General features: G+C 32.0%; 1 protein-coding gene across 3 annotated transcripts; it reads left to right on the forward strand.

Annotated features, from left to right (window-relative positions):
• Positions 1-11: 11 nt before the first annotated feature.
• LOC148625691 (3'(2'),5'-bisphosphate nucleotidase 1-like) lies at positions 12-17189 on the forward strand. Of its 3 annotated transcripts, none has more exons than XM_088569382.1 (8): positions 25-206; positions 926-1027; positions 2018-2068; positions 6393-6503; positions 7675-7723; positions 10331-10474; positions 11689-11834; positions 13890-17189. In XM_088569382.1, exons 1-8 carry the CDS (start codon positions 87-89, stop codon positions 14334-14336), a joined length of 1170 nt encoding a protein of 389 aa, XP_088425508.1. In that variant the 5' UTR covers positions 25-86; the 3' UTR covers positions 14337-17189. The 3 variants fall into 3 exon arrangements, with proteins under 3 accessions (XP_088425510.1, XP_088425508.1, XP_088425509.1); XM_088569383.1 differs by lacking the exon at positions 2018-2068 and adding an exon at positions 2443-2460 and having other exon boundaries at positions 26-206; XM_088569384.1 differs by lacking the exon at positions 2018-2068 and having other exon boundaries at positions 12-206.
• Positions 17190-19341: the final 2152 nt, after the last annotated feature.

Here is a 19341-nt window from a genome sequence, read left to right on the forward strand (position 1 = left end):
AAAATCACATGTACTGTTTTTAAAGGATTGTCATACATTCGCGATACGATACAGAAGAACGACATTGGTTGTTTACAGTGGAAAACATGGCGTCGAAAGCACCTCTTCTCATGCGGCTCGTATCTGCTTCTGTTGCAGTTTCAAACAGGGCTACTCGAATAATTAGAGATGTACTCAAGAAAGGTGAACTGGGTATTGTTGAAAAGGTGCGTATGTCATTTAAAACATTCACTCTTCATTCAGAAATTTAGAACTGAAAACATTAATGCCAAATTAAGATTCTCTGGAAACCGGTCTGTTTAGACTTGTTTTGGCGAAAAATAGTGAAGTTCCATTAATTTTTCAGAGAAATGACATTTTATTTACATGAAAGACTGTTGTTTTGATTTTTTATCCTTGAAATGCATTGGTATTTTGATACAAAATGGACATAATACTAATGGCTCACTGCATAATTTACATTCGCTACAAATCAGCATACAAACATACAGTATAAATGATATGAGGAAGGCATTGAGCATAAGTCAGAGTGAATTCTGAAGCATAAAGTGATAAGTTCTCTTCTTCATGAAGTGAGTTGGACTTCCTGCCATTATTGCGTATTAAAATAAGTGAAGTATTTCTTATTGTACTTTATAACTAGTACATATATATTAATTGAGTCTAATTATTGAACTCTACTTACATGTACATGTATAACTATAAATAAATTTTGTATGATACTGTATTCTAAATAAATTATTCAGGTCTTCTTACTGTTACAGCAAGGTTATGAAAACTGTGAAAACATGTTGTCAATAGATATGAGGACGTGCAATTAGAACTATGAACTCTGTTTGAAACATTTGATTTTTATTTAGTAATTAATTCTGATACAATGACTTTTAAAATAATTTTATTTTATTTATATTTTGTTTGATTTTAGGGAAAAAATGATCTTCAAACTGAAGCAGATAGATCAGCGCAGAGATGTATTATTGCTTCCTTGCACAAACAATTCCCGAAAGTTGCAATATTTGGAGAAGAGGTATGAGTTACTACATTGTAGTTTGAATGGCCTTATCATAAGTTTGATATATGTGTGCATGTTCTTGTCTGTCCTAGTATTTAGTCCTTAGACAAAGATGTCAGATTTAAAAAAAAAAAAAGATTTGTCTGAATGTACATGTATGCACATTAGGTCTTTGCAGTCAAACAATATCAAATTATTATTTCTAATTTTTCAAAATAATGGCTGTTTTAAATTATTCAATCTTTTAAATTGTGCGTAAAACAACAGGTATCTAACTTCTTTTTTGTAAATTGCTTACTTTTTTGTCTAGTTACAAATGCTTAAAGTGTTCTGACCACTTTAATCTATTCAGAAACTTATGCTGTGTCAAACAGTTGAATGTACAATTTAATTAAAGTGAAACCTGTCTAAACCAAAAACCCTGTTAGTCTTTAAAGTTAGTTTGGATTAGACAGGTGTTTGGTTTACCAAGGTTCAAAATACATTAAAATAATATATTTGTACTTCATAAAGTGTCTAGTATAGATAGATATTTAGATTATTCAGAGTTCAAATGAAACAGGTTTCACTTACATGTACATATGTATAATTAAAATTCAGAGCTGTACTTATTTTCTGAATTGTTCTGGATTTGACCACTGTGGTTTCATCAAGCTGTGTCTGCAAAGCATTTTGTTATTGATTGTTGTACAACAACTTCTTGTAATGCTTTCTGTTTACATGTCTTGCATTGTTGACAAACTTCAAAGAAAAATATTACTTTAAACGTACATGAAATTATGAATGAACTATGTGTTCCAAATAAGCAATAATACAATTTCCATGAATGTACTTCAGTGTTATCCAAGAATAGTTTGCTGGTTGTCAAAAGTACAATTTTGGTATTAATAAATGTGAAATGAATTTCAACATTGTTATGAATATGTGTCAAAACATTGTTCCTGTTTGGTGGTAACTGTTTAGCTTACCAAATGTATACAATTATATTTACTCTGATTCATATAGCATGAAACCATGAAACCAATTAAAGTAGGTCTGCTATCAAGTTCTTCTTCTGTAAGTCATTCTCTTTCTAAAACCTAACCTTACACGTTGCCCCTGCTTTGGCATGAATTTGCAGGTTATAGAAATGCTGGTATGACAGCAAGTGAATATGGCTTAGGCCAAAATGTAATAGTCTTGATCCCAAACCATTAAGAAAAAAAAGGGTAGATAGGTAGGAAATTATTTTGTTATTCAAAAACATTTTACATTGAGTTAGTGGGGAAACAATCTAGACTTTGAGAGTGTATGAGCCAGAATGGCCTTCAGCAAAAAAACTAGGGTAGGTACATGTAGGGTAGCAGGAAACTGACATATTATTTTTTTTGCCTTAGATTCATTTGTAGGTTTTCGTGTTACTTACATTTGTATCTGTTTTAACTTTACAGGTGGAAATAAGTTTAGAGGTACATACCTTCTGTTTGATGTGGTTTTCAACTTTTGATTCATATTGTCATACATTTTATGTAGATTTAAATGCATGCAAATATTGGTGTGTTGTAAGTTCTTAATAAGACTTGACATACTCTCTTAATATTTAAGAAGATTTTCTGATTGAAAAAATCAGTGATAAGTTTTGGAATGGACAGTAGCCTTGCAACTGCCAAACAATGTCCATGCAATAACTCGAAAAGTATTTGGCAGATTCCTTTTCTGTTTGGATATGATATTTTATGTGACAAGATAAAGTTCAATTTCGATTTATTCAAATATCGCTATAGTTGCTTCAAGTGGCAAGTATTTTTGTTAAGAAAATAGGGACTTTGATTTGTTGTGTTAAAGTTACAAAAAGGGTTACGTTTGTTTTCAAGATTTATTTAAATTTTGTTTCCAATAGAAACACAATTGCATATGGGGAAATGCAACAAATTTACCAGTACCTGGGCAAAGGACAAAAAGCTTATACTTTGGTTTTGCTACAGACTTCTTTTTTTTGTATTGGGGAAAGGATGTCAATTTTGCAGCCTCTTGATTATCTGTTAAATTTAAATCCTTATTGCTCTTTGCAGATAAACTGAAATCTGACACTATTTATGTTCTGAATTATAAACTCTGTTGAAGATACCTACACTAATGTATGACACATTTTACAGAATACAGAATGAGATGACAATAAAAAGCAGTTAAATTCACAATATCAATGACACAATTTAGTAATGCTGTTTAAAGTTCAATTAGATTTTGGAAAAAAATAATAAATGTCCCATATTTAGAACATTTTTTATTACCAGATAGTGTCTAAAAAGCAAAAGGTGGAACTTCGAATCTAAGATAATGGTAGGATTTAAATAGGTGGAACTTTGTGAAATATTGATTAAGTCACTTTTTAACTACATGTACGTCACCAACCCTGATGAATGTTACCAACAGTAAAAGCGGGCCTAGTGTAGCCACTCATTTTCAGTTGACTTGCACTTAAAATGATATTACATCAGTTAGAGTTCATAAGGTGGACTTTAGTTGTATGATTGAGATAAGTCAGTTGGTCTTGAAGTCTAAAGATGCTTGTTATCAAAAAGGGTTGTAGGGATATCAAGTTAGTGAGCAATACTTACAGTTTTTTCTAGTTTAGATAACAAAAAGTATCTAAAAAAAATTACCAACTCTTTTAGTCATGATGGCATGGCTAACCGTTGTTAGTTGAGGTTAGAATTTTCTGATTTTTAAAATATAAAAATTATTGCTACATGTATTTCAAAAAATGAAAATTTCTGGTATTTTCTTGTAGCTATAAACAGTTAATAGTTAATCTTAATTACTTACACTGCAGTTGAAATTTCAGCAAGATGACAGTGTATAGAAATAAGTTACAAAATGTATAATACATGTAAGGTAAAGGTCCAGCATATAAATGTGGTGAAGAAGTAATTTTTTTTGTTCTTGTTTTCATTCATTCTTAAAATATTCAGTTTTAATTTTTGTCAATGTTTACCATTGTGTGATCAAGCTGTGAACATCAATACCAGAAATCCATATACACTGAAACCTGTCTAAACCAAATCCCTTTTGGACTTCAAAATTTGTTTGTTTTATACAGGTTAACCAAAGTTAATTGAGGTTCAAAATACATGTACATAGAAGATAATGCACTGGAATTTTAAAAAGTGCCTGATTTAGACACGTTTTTGATCATTCAGGGTTTGGTTAAAACAGGTTTCACTGTATGTCATCTTAAATCTTGAAGCATTTTTTGAATTTTTTGTCCTGTTCTTTGTAAATGTAAGATCTCTTGAAAGAACTCATTTATAAGTAAAGGTTTAGAGGTTGCTGATAGGTATTGTTATGTTTGTCCGACAACCTCCACTTCATTGCCAGTAGCATTTGTACCTCTGCCTCACCTCCATCTACATGTACATGTACATTAATATCCCAGTAAGACAGGTAATAGATGCTGCTGTATTATAGGTATAACCATCTTTCCAACATTATACCTACATGATAGGAGTGTCCATCCTTTTTTCCTTCCTCCCATTACACAGAGGGGTACCTATCTCTTATCTGTTTTTGCTCCGCCCCGTGCAGGTCCGGGTGTTAAAAGAATAGGCCTGCAACAGCGCTAAGCTTGTCGTAAAAGGCGACTAAATAGTGCTCAGAAACCTAGCCGGGGGCTAGGCGCTCTGCCCACAGAGCAACTGGGATGTGTGCCCCAGGTGGTGGAATGGGGTACCCCTGGCGTGTTACATGCTGGGGTTGTCAGGCTATAATACGGAAAACCTGACTGCAAACCATAGTGGTGCACCGTGTTGGGAAAAATGCCACGTTCCTCGCACGTTAAAGAACTCTGCTGTGGTATTCGATAGGAGTAGGAACCTTTGCGCTCCGCCACAGGAGGCTAAATTGCCCGACCTTACCCATCCCCCTTTTTCCAGTGGCAATCAAAATTTGTCGACCCTATTATCCTTGTGACCCATCCTCTTTTTTCATTTCATGTTCATTTTATCATCCATTTCATGTTCATTGTCTGAATATAGCTGAAATATTGCTGCTCGGACGTTAAACCCCAACAAACAAACAAACAAACTGTTTTTGCTCCTACATTACTGAATGGAATTTAATGAAATTTTCACAGAATAATGCATATTCCCATTGTGCACCATCTATTTAAGATTTTGATCCAAAACAATTTGGAGATCAAAAGGTACATGTAATTTGGGAATAGGGGTATCTTTTAAGTGAGCTTTGCTCACAGTTTCTCTAGAATCATGTATTCAAAGTGAATGGAAAATTCAATGTTTTTATGGTAAAGGCTCTTGTAAATTCCTGAAATTCCTTTAAAGTGTTCTTGCATCCAAATAACCATTTTGGAGGCACATTCATTTATCACAAACTGTTTGACCTGTTCTGTATTTATACAATCAAAATTTTCATATAGTCAGTTGCAAGTTAACTGTCGCAGATGTTTCATGGTAGTGTGGTTGACATGAGTGTGGGTTTAATCCCATCAGGACACACCAAAGACTTTAAAATTGGTAGTCACTTGGCCATGCATGCAGCATATAGGATGAAGAAGGTAGACAGGTTGTCTCAAAGTCAAAATAATGTGTCGAAATGGAGGTGACATGCTTTCCTGTGGCCTTTTGTGTCTGGAAGCTTCAGCTCAGTGGTTGGACTAGTTTAAAGCAAATGTTCTTGTCATGAATTATCTGCATTTGCCAAAAAATCGATATTACTCAATTAATCAGTTAGTAGCAAATTGCTAGTTTCAGAATATTGTTACATCCCAAAATGATTGACAGATTTTTTTTTAATCCAATGTGAAAAAATTTAGCATTTGAAATTAAAATATGTTGCTATAAATCAAAGATGCAAAGGATGTTAGAATACATGAAAAGTTTCAACACAAAATGGTTAGACTAGTAGCATATTAAACCTGATACATGTACATGTATACCAATAACACTGTGTCGTTCAATTTACATTCATTGTTAATTATTCAGATGCATTACATACAATGTAATATCAGTAGAACACCTGAAAGTACATGTATGTGTACATGGAGGGTGTTATGCAATACGTGTATGCTCTTAAAATTTGAACTGGATTAAATAGTTTCATCTCTGCAGTTTATATCAATGACTTTGTTAAATATTTTAAGTTCAAAATCTAGAATGTTATTAGTCTTTATTTAGAACATGACATCAAAATGTACTCTTTGAAAAACTTTATTAAAACAAACCAGTATTCTGATTGACAGGAAGATATTTTTTAAATGAACATATATTTGTGGTTCATTTGTACATATAGTTGTTGTATTTTTTAAATAGCATAGTGTGGTGTTGCAATAAACGTAGATAGCTTGGTACATTTATTTGTTATATTTTGTTTTAATTTATTTCAGACACTAGACCCATCTGAAAGAATTCCTGATGATATGTATGAACTTGGATTTTCTGAAGAAGTGTTGGAGCATGAATGCCCTGATTATCTTAAAGATGTCAAAGATGAAGAGGTTACTGTTGAATCCATGTTCTGTGATTAATAAAAATTCTTAGTTTCCACAGAAAACTCCAAATGAAGATTAACTTTACCATAATTATAGTCTGCATGACAAATCCTTTCAGAAATTCAATTTTATTACTTTCCAAAGGCATAGTGGAACATAATAAACAATTTTCCTATATGAAAATTGCACTTGCCCTAGATGACAGAAAAGTAGAATCTTAGTACACTACAATCTTGTCATTGTTTTAGAGAAAGGAGTGAGCACACAAACACAATCAGTGATAGATTACATCACATGTGCACATTTATCTTTATTGATTATTATAAGTTAATTATGCTTTTGATATTTTATATCTCTGAATAATACACTCTCAGCATGCTCATTTACTTTGGTTGTCTTGTTTTCAAATCCCAAAAATATGCTCTGATGAAAAAAGTATTTTTAATTTCTCAGATCTATTGTTCCATCTCCATTCTCATAAAAATCATTGCCAGGGATGGTAAAAATTTACTGCTTGGGTTTTCCCAGTTATACCAATACTCCCTGCAATGGGTACTACTGGGCAATACTGAAAAATAAGTTTATTCATTATTCAGTTATTCATGTTCATTATATACTGTACATATACAAATGCAGTATGATTTAGATTTTCTTGACCAATACTCGGCTTCAGCAAAGACTTCTAAAACATTTTTTTGGGACATAACTCTTACAAATCATTGGGACATTTGTATTCAGCATTTTACATCAATCTCATGTAAGCATCAAAGTAACTTCGACTGATTTCATTCTGTTTCAAATGGAAGCTTGATAGGCTATGGTGAAATTGAATATGATACAAACATATCACGATTTCATGAGTTATGTCCCTTACCCTAGGTCTACCTCCTTAAGTTGAGAGCATGATCCTGATGCATTGACTGTCCAAATGATAGTTATATTGCCTGATACATTGAAAATGTCTCAAGTCACAGCATTATCAGTGTTGATGGGAATCACATTTTCCAAGGACAGTCAATTTATCAATAATGCCTTCTACATAAACAACTATTGTGTTAATGTAATTTCTTTGTAGAATTAGAAACAGGCGTTACTGTGTGGTAATCTTGGTAGATTTCCATTCATACCGAGTCTCTCTATTTAAAATAATTCAATATGCATATTATTTTGCCTTCAGATTGTGATATGGGTAGATCCTCTGGATGGAACAGCAGAATACACCCAGGGTAATTATTTTACTGTTCACAATAATGACACATGAGAGAACATCGAATGTCAATGGGAAAGGCAGTTACTAAAAAATTACATCAAAACAACTAGAAATAGGTTGTGTCGGTCTGTCAGATTATTTCACATTAAGTATGAATATTTTCTTAAGTAGTTGTTTGGTATCATTCACCTGAAAAAGTTGACCTTATATCTTGTTATTTGTACTACAATGTATCATAAATACAGGATCATCAGGATAAGGTCTATTTTCTTGCACCAAGTCAGTTAAGTTTTCTTTTTGGTTTCTAAGTTAAATAATTCATATTCAAGTTTATTAAACAAGCAAATGCAGCCAGTGTCATATTTTGTCATGTAAGATATAAGCCAGATGAGCTAGATTCTTTTTTTAGAAACTTACAGCAAGTAATATAGGCAACTTCAGTGATTAGAGTTAAGTATTTCCATGACTGAATGGCCTTTACCAGTACCTGATGTAATGTCTTGGGTAGTTAACTAGACAGTTAAGTTTCTATCATTTACTTAAGTATCAGGGGCGTAGCTGCCTATACGCAAATACGCAGTTGCGTACTTTGGAAAAAGTAACAAAAATAAAAACACACATTTTAAAGATGAAATAAAGGTTTTATGCGATGACTCACTGGGGACCTTGAGCGACCCCCCCAAGACCCCTCGCCGTAATTTTGCATACAACAGGCCTAGCTACGCCCCTGAGTATTATGTTCTAAGTTTGATCGAAAATTTAATCTTGGTCAATTCTCCAGTTTACTACCTAAGAAAGTTTAATGGTTTTGTAATCAAGGGTAGACCAAATCTATTCCCAGAAGTTGACTAGCACAGTTTGACAAAAAGTGAAAAGATAAAACTACCAGTATAGATGGATTTAATGAAAACTTATTGATTTACAAAAGAAACATTTATGTAAGAGATTAATGATTGATTTTAAACCATTAGAATGTGCATATAAATTGATTATCAGTATCAAAGACCATTCTGGTACTTTCTGTAATCACTATTCCTTTAATAAAATGGGACTTTGTATAAGGTGTTCACAGTGAGAGTTGGATATCTTGGGTTTGATCCCAGGAAGAGTCAACACCAAATACTTTAAAATTGGAATTCACTGCTTCTTCACCATCCAAGCATCCAAGGTATTTGAAGGGATAGAGTAATGGCTAGTTGGCTTAGAGTCAGAATAATATAAGTTATAAGCTCCCAGGTGACCATCTATGGTTGTTTAGACAATCATAAGACTTTGTTGGAGGGTGAGGCGTTAGCTGAATCCCTCCAAGAGATCTACAGACTGTCTAAATAAAATTAGACAGTTATGGAAGCTTATAAAATTTTTGTATGATTTTGCTTATCTATATTATGGGGAATAAATTAATCTTTGTATCGAAATATATTCTTTGATTTTTTTCAGGAAATCATTCTGTGGTTACAAGTTAAAATCTATTTTTGTCTTGGCATCCAGGTCAAATGTACACACTGGCCAGTGGCGTGATTGAACTATCTTTGTCACGACATTCAGGTCAAATTGTTTGAAAGTGCTATGTTAAGCACAGCTTCATTCTCATTGGTGTATGGACTTTCCTTTTATGGTCATTTACATATTGTTCATTTAGATATTTTCATCAATGGTGGATCATCTTCATTTGCATATTGCTGTTTCAGTTATTTGGATAAATAGTTTTATCCAATCATGAGTTGTCAACACAACGCAAAATCGTACAATGTATCTTAGTGGGGTGGCATGCCTACCTAAGGGCAGTTTCTTCTGTGAGCTAGCACAAAAAATACCTGGCATAGCGTGTTGGACTAGTTCAAAGCAGGTCTATTGTGATTGATCAATGGTTCTAGTCCTGAAATGCATAGAATATATAGGACATTAAACCATAATCAGTCAATCATATAGGGAATTATACATGTATGATTTAGAAAACCGAAGGATAGATCTCATACAAAAGTTTATCCTGACTTTAGCCTATTTTTATCATTTGATTTTGGCTTTATATAATAAGATGAAAGAAGGAGATGTCATTGATAGAAATTGCAAATTTTGTAAAAAAAAAATCTTAGAATTAAATACAAACAATGTAGTAATTTTCGCATCATGGCGGTACAAATGTAGATTTTAGCAATACTTGGTATGAAATATAGGTTTTCTTGTGCATGGCTATGACTGGTACATGCTTACTTACTGTGAAGATGCTTTGGTTTAGAATTTTCTTCTTATTGTAAAAAGTAACCCAAAAAAAATGTACCCTTGAACAATTTCCATGAAATACCCTTAGATTTATATGTACTGGTGCACAGCTAAGCTCATTGGTAGTGGACTCGTTTGATAAGTAAAATTTTCACGGAATTTGTTTCATCAGTTCAAATTCTTTCTGTGATAGCATATATGGCCTCCAGACTATGGTGTATCTTAAGTGCCATACACTCTCTTTAGGCAGAGTGCCTCACCCTTCACTGATAGTTTGATAGACCTATAAATTTAACTAACATGTTATGTTTGATGCATTGCAAGATCAACTACCACATCAATAGTTAAAAGTATGTAAAATATGAAATCTTATTGATATCATGATATTGTTTCTTTGTAGGTTTGTTGGACCATGTTACCTGTCTCATTGGGATATCAGCTAGAGGACACTCTGTTGCTGGAATCATCAATCAGCCATATTTTAACTATAAAGAAGGACCTGATGCTCAACTGGGCAGATGTATTTGGGGCATAATTGGATTAGGTATTTAAGCATAGCTGTACTTATATTTTTATTTTTTTTATGAAGGTTTTTTGTGTTATATTTTCTTGACAGTCTTTCAGTGATAGGGAAAGGTAGGGACGATTTGCCATATGCCCACTGAAGCTAAAATGGCCCATTAAAGTTACAGTATTTTACTTAGAATCTTGAGCAGTGGCTCATTAACATCTACTCTTGAATACTTGTAATAAATGCTGAAAATGGCCCATTTAAGTAAATAAAGTAGTTTAACAACTCCTTGAAGCAATTATTGTCTTTTTCTTTTAATATTCACTCTTAGGAATGTTTTTGTTATTGGTTAATGCAAACATTAGGTGAGAGTTTCAGGTTGCTTGGAGCTGTTAGTTAGCTAATATGGACAAAGGGTCATTGCTGACTTCTTTATTAATTATATGTACAGTGAAACTTGCCTGAACGAAACCCCTTATGGACTTAAAAATTGGTTCAGGTTACCAAGGTTGAAAAACATTTAAACACCTATGGTAAGGGACACAACCCTTACAAATCATTGGAATGTTTATATTTAGCATTTGACATCTATCTCATGTTAGCATCAAAGTAACTTGGATTGATTTCATTCTGTGTCAAATGAAAGCTTGAGGGGCTTTGATGAAATTGAATACGATACAAACATATCACTGATTTCAAGAGTTAGGTTCCTTATCTTTGGTCTACCTCCTTAAAAAGTACATTAAATTTTTCTCTTACAAAACATTAACAACAGATTTGAATGAACATTTGTTAACATTTGTAAAGGATGACAATATACATGTATCTACGAAATCAAAGCATTGAAAATATTTTCAATTATTATTAATCCGTTATTGTAGGAATATTAGTTAATGTTGTCCCAAGTAGAAGTTTATATTACACAAGCTTTTGATTGCATTGAATATCCTACTAAGGATAATTTTATATTTTCTAATATTAATTCAGTTACCCTTTTATTGTATTGCAGATGCTTCAAATTTATTTTGAATTTGTTTTTAAACTAGATGATGTTATGATTTTGAAGCTGTATTTCACTCAGTGCAATATCGGAATACATTGCTCACTTTACCTTGCTTTTACAGGGAAAATGCTATGGAATGATAAATTATCAATTTATACCAGTTGAAAAATTAAAAAGTTTACTTTTACCAAAAAAATTGAAGTATATTTGAACAATTTATTTGTTTACTGTTATTTAATTGCAGGTTCATATGGTTTCACAAGAGACACCTTGCCAAAGGATGAGTTCATTGTTACAACATCAAGGTCTCATTCTGACAGATTAGTGACAGAGACAGTAGAGGCTTGTGAACCTACTAGTGTTGTTCGTGTAGGAGGTGCTGGTCACAAAGTAAGTTACCACTGAATGTTTTCTAATCAAGTTACAGCAAGTAACAAATTTATCTTCGTGGAATAGAGGTGGCCTTACCTTCATTGAATTACTATTAAAGTCACTCGGTGAAATTCCTCTGGTAGTTAATTGGAAATTGACCATGAGGTGTAAGCTTTCTATAATGGAAATCGACAATGAGGTGTAAGCTTTCTATCAAACTTAGTTTAACTACCTTTGGAGTAATAGAACATTTTAAATTTCATAGTTAATTGTCCTGTTACCTGTAACTATCTAAGATAAGGTAATGGTCATTCAATCAAAGGAAGTCCACTATTCCTTGAAGTATTTTGCTAAGTGGACTATAGAAAGTTGGTGATCACAGAAATCCCTGCATTTTAATTTCTTAAAAATCTATTAAGTCCCTATTGCAAAATTAAAAAGGGCTTCAACTCCTGAACACTAAATGCTTTTATACATTGCACTGATGATCAAACTTGACCTGTATTTTATGGTTCCCATTATGGTAGAAGTTTAAAAAGATTCTGATTACTTAACGGCAGGTAACCTTAAAATTTCATATTTTGTATGTTAGAAAGGGTCATATCTTGCACAAGTTCCATGGTCCTTTTAAAAACCTTTATATCCTACTTAAAGTAGAATCAGTACTCTTCTTCCTATGCCCTATATATTGGGTAGTGAAAATTAAAATGCAACATTCTATTTTGATGGCTTTTCTAAAATGCTTTGGATTGAGCCCAAATCTTGGACTTTTATGCCACAGTTTTTTAATTTGTTGTTTTACGGATCCGCCAACCTGATTTTTCCAGCTAAGAGAGAAAAAAAATAAAATTGAAATTTCAGTTTTCCAATTATTATTTTTACTGCCACCGACTACAAAAAAATGGCAAGTGTGAAATTGTAACATCTACTTTTTAAAATAGTTACGGATAAAGCCTGATTCTAGTTTTGTTCATTGAACAAAGTAAAGTTAGTGAGAAGATCAAACAAAAATGGCAGCATAAATTTCACCACTTCAATAAAATCATGTTAAAGGGTTTTGGTAGTTTGGGAGACAAGTTAAAACTGGCTAGAGATGATAAAATCAAAATACTTTTGATTGAAAAGAATCAAAGAGAATTAATTTTTTAACAAATTAAAAAAAAACTGTGGCCTTATCAGGGTAAATAAAAGTGTACTGGAACAAAAAATAGAGGATTAAAGACCTTGTGGATTTGTTTTTATTCTCAACAGGAAGTAGATAAATAAAGAGGAGATTGGCGGAAAAATCAACACTATGTTTTGTGTAGAAATATGCAAGAGAGCTTAGAAAACGATTGAGAAAATTTGTGTGTGCAATGATAAGCCCGTTCAAAACAAGTTCAAGAAAAATATTAATTCAGGGTTGAAAGTGTTAAGTATTGCACTTTGAATTTATTGGACACTTAAAAAATTGGATTGAGAATTTTTGTTTTTAAATGATGTGAAAGCACATTCAGTAGATTAAATTCATACTTCTAAACTATGTCAGGTTAGATAATGGAATCTTTAAATGTAAAAAAAATGTCTTTGATTAAAATATAAAAAGTAGATATGCACTTCTGGTTCTTATTTTATTTTTATTTTTTCCAACCGACCGACCCAATTCCTTCTGGTAAAATATCAGTAAACCAATAAATTAAAAAACTGTGGCCTTAGAAGAAACCATATCTACACTGCTAATAAATTAAAATATTTTAACATTATCAGCCATGGTATGCCAGTGACATGATGGGAGAAAGGATGTGGTGAATAAAACAGGAATAAATTCAGGCGGGGGCATCCCAAAAATTGGGGGGGACAAGATTTTTTTACATGAAACCTCCAAAATTTTGTTTGTCTCGCGTCACTCACCTTTTTTTATTCCATTAATGCCACTCTAACCTGGAATCCTGGGTCTGTCCTCATAAAACATTTTTCTCAAAAATGTAGCACTTGTAACTCAATTGTTAGGTTTATTCTGTACGGTTTTATACTTGAAATTGCATTCAAATTGTATGCATGTAAAAAGTATTTTACCACATTGCATTTTTCTAGGTACTGTTGCTGATTGAAGGAAAGGTTCATGCCTATGTCTTTGCCAGCAAAGGATGCAAGAAATGGGACACTTGTGCTCCTGAATCTGTACTGGCTGCTGTTGGTGGACGTCTTACTGATATGCATGGTATTAAAATGTCCTATGGTGCTGAGGTACAACGTAAAAATACCGGTGGTATCTTAGCAACAGTTTCAAACCATGATAATCTATTAAACAAGATCCCAGATCATGTTAAAGAGGTGTTTGATAAAAGCATTGAAGCAGGTGATTGGCCAGAGTTTGAATTAGCTGTTATTAAACATAGGGAAGAGAAAGAAGAAAATGGTCAAAGTTTAAAGAGAAAAAAGACCGGTACCCCTGATTCGGATCATATTGAATCAAAAGAAAGGAAACAGAGTTGTGGTAGTGATGCCATTGCTGAAGAGACAATAGATACAAAGTTATAGTAATCTCTAGACTTACGTAGGATTTATAATAAATTACAAATTCTGTTACTTATTTGTAAAGTCATCTGTTATTGAAGTCCTTAAAAGCTTTAGAAATACATCTCATATAGTTTACATGTATGTGTAGTTCTTCCTGAATATATTTATATTTTATATTATTCATATTTTTGTTGTTACATGTATATTGATGTACTAAAACTTTGCTAAACATTTGTTGCATAATTGTTTATTTTGTTTATTTCCTAATTGATTTCTGTAATTTAATTTTGAAGTATTTTAATAATCAATACTTTATTCTTGTGTACCATTTAGTAAATATTGAAATCTTATCCTTGTGACAAAATTTGACAATCTTTTTATTTGATTTCATTAAAATCTTTCTGTTACATGTTTGTTGAATTTCCATCCTCATTTTAAGATGTATTTCATATTAAAGTACTTCTCGGTCTAAGAATCAGGCAAAATGGGTATAAGGCATGGCACATTAAGAAAAGAAACGCAGAAATTTTATTTCTTAATCAAAGTATTTTACGTCATAAACCCCACAAATAACAATAAAAGTGTTTGTTAAGTTTGCCTTCATAAGGTATTAATTTGTCAAGTTTAGTTGAAATGCACTATGAAAAATTGGTGTGAAAATTATCCTGCACTTTTTTCTCTATGTTAGCGGTAATAAAATATCTGTGTCACAGATGCTTCAGGATAAATCCAAATAGCTTTTTGGTTGCTGTCTAGATGCACTGAAAATGGATTAAATTGGGAAAAAATGATTTGCCATCCATTGCCTGATTCTTACACAGAATGGTACTTAAAACATTTACTAATAAGGTAGAAAACATTCCAGGACTGATATGATTTTTTGTAGAAACTGATAATCTGATTAACATGACAATTTAAAAAAACTACATTTGAGAACAGTTGAATAATATGTGACAATGTTAAAATAATCTTTGGTGCATTAAGACTTATTTTCATCTTATAACAACCACTTTTGTATGTATTAGCTATGAATTGTGTCACTATAATGTTGAAATTTACAGCATTTGAAAATGAATGCAACCAGAAAGTTTTTTCTTTAAGGTGACAGATTGAAACTGAAAACAGTGGATGCACAATTTTGCTAACTGTTTAATCACTTACAGCTCATGAAATGATGGTGTTAAGTGGATAAGGTATATCTTGCCTAATGAAGTGACTATCATCTGATGAACTTCCCCAGATAGTTGAAAAGGAGTTTAAAACTGTCTGTTGTATTCCAAATGCATTTAAATTTAATTCTGATAAAAAGTGTAAATCTTCTTAATCAGGGATGATTTTTCCCTGTGTTTTAGTGGAAATCCGCTAATTGAAATCTGGATTTTACTGTTGCGATTCTTTTTTTACTGTTTATTTATTTCAGATTTTACCAGTATCTGTTTCGTTTGTTGACCTTGTAAAATCATCCCTGCTTAATTGTCCAGTTTACTACATATAGAAGTTCATTTATAGGTGATAGTCATTTAATATTGGAAAGACCTACCAATATCCCAGGAACATCACCGTATGTGCTGTAAGGGTTGAAAGTTCAACTGGTTTATTGTCAATTAACTAAGGGAAGAACACTCTATAGTCACTGTATGCACTTTGAATATTTATGTTGAATCACTGATCCTGTAATTTGAGCTTTCCAAGAAAAATGAATTTATATTAGTAATAAATCATTCTCTCATTCAGTGTGTAGATGCATAGTTTTCTTCCTGTAAATAGTAGCAGGGGTAAAAAGTAGGAAAAATAAGCTGGTAGCTTAGACCATTCATGTGTATGTTTGTTTTATACATGTATTTTCTATTTGTTCAAATAAATGTCACCCAAATGTTTGGTAGCCAAGCTCAAAATCTAGTAGCCATTGGCTACTGCTAATTTTTATCCCTGAGTAGATATATTACATTGCAAACATAATTAAACAGAGCTAGTCTTTAGAAGTTGATATTGTTTTAAAGATCTGTGGTCCTTTTCACAAAAAATCGTAAGAGTAAAATTACTCGTAAGTTCTGACGTCATAATAAATAAAAGTATTGTGAAGTCATAACTTACGACTAATTTTACTCTTACGAATTTTTGTGAAAAGAGCCACTGCATTTATCATTAAATTAAAAGCCAAAAGTTGACGTGATGAACATTCTTCATTTAATATCTAGAATATCATGATAATTGACACTTGCCTATTGGCATATTAAGCATAAGTCTTTGTAAGAATCAGACAAAATAGGAAAAAATCAGAAACATGTATTAAAAAACCCCAAGGATCTGATAAGATCATTTTACTCGAAGATGATTTCTTTATTTGATAAGACCACTTTTTTTTATCCCTGCATCACTGGATTTGTTCAGAAATGTTTCAGTAGAATGTTAGGAAAATGAGGTTTTTGACAAAATTTTCTGCCTTTGCAATGTTCACTTCAGTGCATTTTAACAAAATTATAATTAAATTTACCAAAATGATATGAAAAATCTTTATTAGTCAAAATACACTTTTAAAATGATGTTTTTATTTCATACCAGGTTTCACCCATTGCCTGAATCTTACAGAGCCTGGCACTTAAATAACTTCCCCAAGTATTGTTGTCTTTATCAGTCAGAGATAATAATGAGGTATGGATGGATGTCTACCTTTGGCTTGCAGGGATACACAATCATTATTTTATTTTGTATATTTGGAACATTTTCAATCAGTGTATTTTGTATATTTGTATCAGTGTATAATTTTTTGAGGCAATAGTCTTTCTAACAGGGTTGATTGTGTCAGCCATTTTTCATCTTTTATATTATTTCATACAAAAGTACTATATTAGTTCAAATAAAACTGTAACAACATTTTTGTGTCATTTTAACAGTCGTCTTTCTGAATAATGTCTGTCCCCTTCAAAGAAAGACATATTTATTATTATTTCCAATGGTAAAATGGTACTGCATTTATCAGTCTCTTGTTATTATCTTCTAACATAGTACAGAATGATTTCAATTTTTTTTTTTGTAGCTTTGACATGATAAATATAAGAGTATCTTATATGTTCAGTTCTGCTGACCTTGGTGCTGCAAAAAAGTCAGAGTATAGTGTTGTCCATCATTGAAACATCAATTAAAGTATTTAGATTTTTATCTAACCATTAAAAAAGATATGAAAACTTTAAGGGTCCCCAACCATGTCCCTAGGAATGATGTGATAAAATTTCAGAAAGATCAAAGATGTTTTACTGAAGTTATTGTAAATAAACCCAAGTTAATGGACACCTGCCAAGACAACAGGGCGATGCCTCATATGACCAAAAATTTGTTTGTGGTAGTTTAAAAACTGTGAGCAATTTTCACTAACTTTATACCCACACTCAAACTTAATAATGAACACATTTTGACCCTAAAATTGATTTGGATAAAAATCTAAAATAAGGGGTGTATGATTGGAAAATGTAGTAAAGGTTCTGTGAAACAGATAATAGATGGATACCCCATGCTCCAATATCAATACATGACTGAGTCCATGTTTTGCTATATGCCTCAATATCCATACATTACTGAGACAATGTATTGCTATATGCCTATTTATCCATACATGATGGAGTCCCACGTTTTGCTATATGAAACTTTAAATTTGATTTGGATCAAAATATAAAATAGGGGGTGCACAATGAGAATATGTAATAAAGATTCTGTAAATGTTTCATTAAATTCCATTCTGTGGTGTAGAAGAGATGGGTAACTCTTTGCGTAATGGAAGGAAGGACAAATACCCCTCACTATGGGTTTGGTCTTATTCTTATCCAGTGTTAAATATTTGAAGGTGTGTCTTTCCATTAAATTCAAGAAATTAAATGACCATGATCAAAACTTTGCTGGATGGTCTTTGTCTTCCAGAGGTTTATAAATCTGAAAGATGTCTGTGTGGTTAATAGGGTATATGACGCAACTAAAAGGACTCGTGCATTTTAAGAGTATCTTTTTTTAATACATTTCTCTATGTTAATATTTTAATTGCCACTGCAAATGGAGTTTCCACATAAACAAGTTGTTAGCCAAATTTACAGCTGTCCATTTTGAATGTCTATAGATCAGGATTTTGTTACTGCCATCACTAGAATTGTTTTTATATCTTGCTACACAAAGGTATTATGTAATACCCTTGGCAAAATTTACATATTGTCCTTTTAATATCCCCCCAATGGTTTGCAGATGATAACTTGTGAATGGGTCAATGAATCTTTTTGAAAATTAGCAGTTGTGGAATACCATAAAATACAGATTAAGTTCAATTTTCTACAAAAATGTAGTAATCTAGTAAGATCATATCCCTTTTTTTACCATTCCTTGGTAAGGTATCACTTCATGTTCCACTAATGCCTTATTATAATTTTTTTATTAGGTCTTACATTAAGTGCAGAGTTCTTGAATAGTACTAGTTTCATCAGTTTAACTCCACTCCCATAAAAAAAATATTTACACTGACAAAAAATTCAATTTTCTAACAGATGCAGAGGACACTTTCCTATTGGTGCACCTGGTCCTTGCTCCCAGTTTTTAGTGGAGTCTGCATTGCTCATTTTCTTTTGTTTCTTTGTGTGTTATTTTGGTAACTTCACGTTTTTTGTTGTGTGTCCGTTTTTCTGGTCTTATCTTTATCCTCAGAACATATTCTTTTGATCACCCCACAAATCTTGGTTCCCTTGATTACGCTTACATTATTTGGACTTACAACTTATTCCAAATGACTGATATCTCTGACATGTGTATATCTTTCAAAAAGAATTTGATTTTTTTAGAACTTTAATCAAATTATACAAAGAGAAAGAACTTATTAAAATTGGGGGATAATAATTCATTTCAAGTCTGTTTTTCATAAGCAGACAAAATGAAATAAAAATTATGGAATACTGGAACAAGATTTAATGAAAACTTCAAAATAAATAACAAATCATTATTACAGACAATAGTACTAAATAAACAATTATATAAACTGTCCAATGAAAAGTAT

The sequence above is a fragment of the Perna viridis genome, chromosome 2 (genome assembly GCF_037379345.1).
Source record: "Perna viridis isolate PV_CMFRI_1.1 ecotype Kerala chromosome 2, ASM3737934v1, whole genome shotgun sequence".
NCBI classification, from domain to species: Eukaryota; Metazoa; Mollusca; class Bivalvia; order Mytilida; family Mytilidae; genus Perna; species Perna viridis.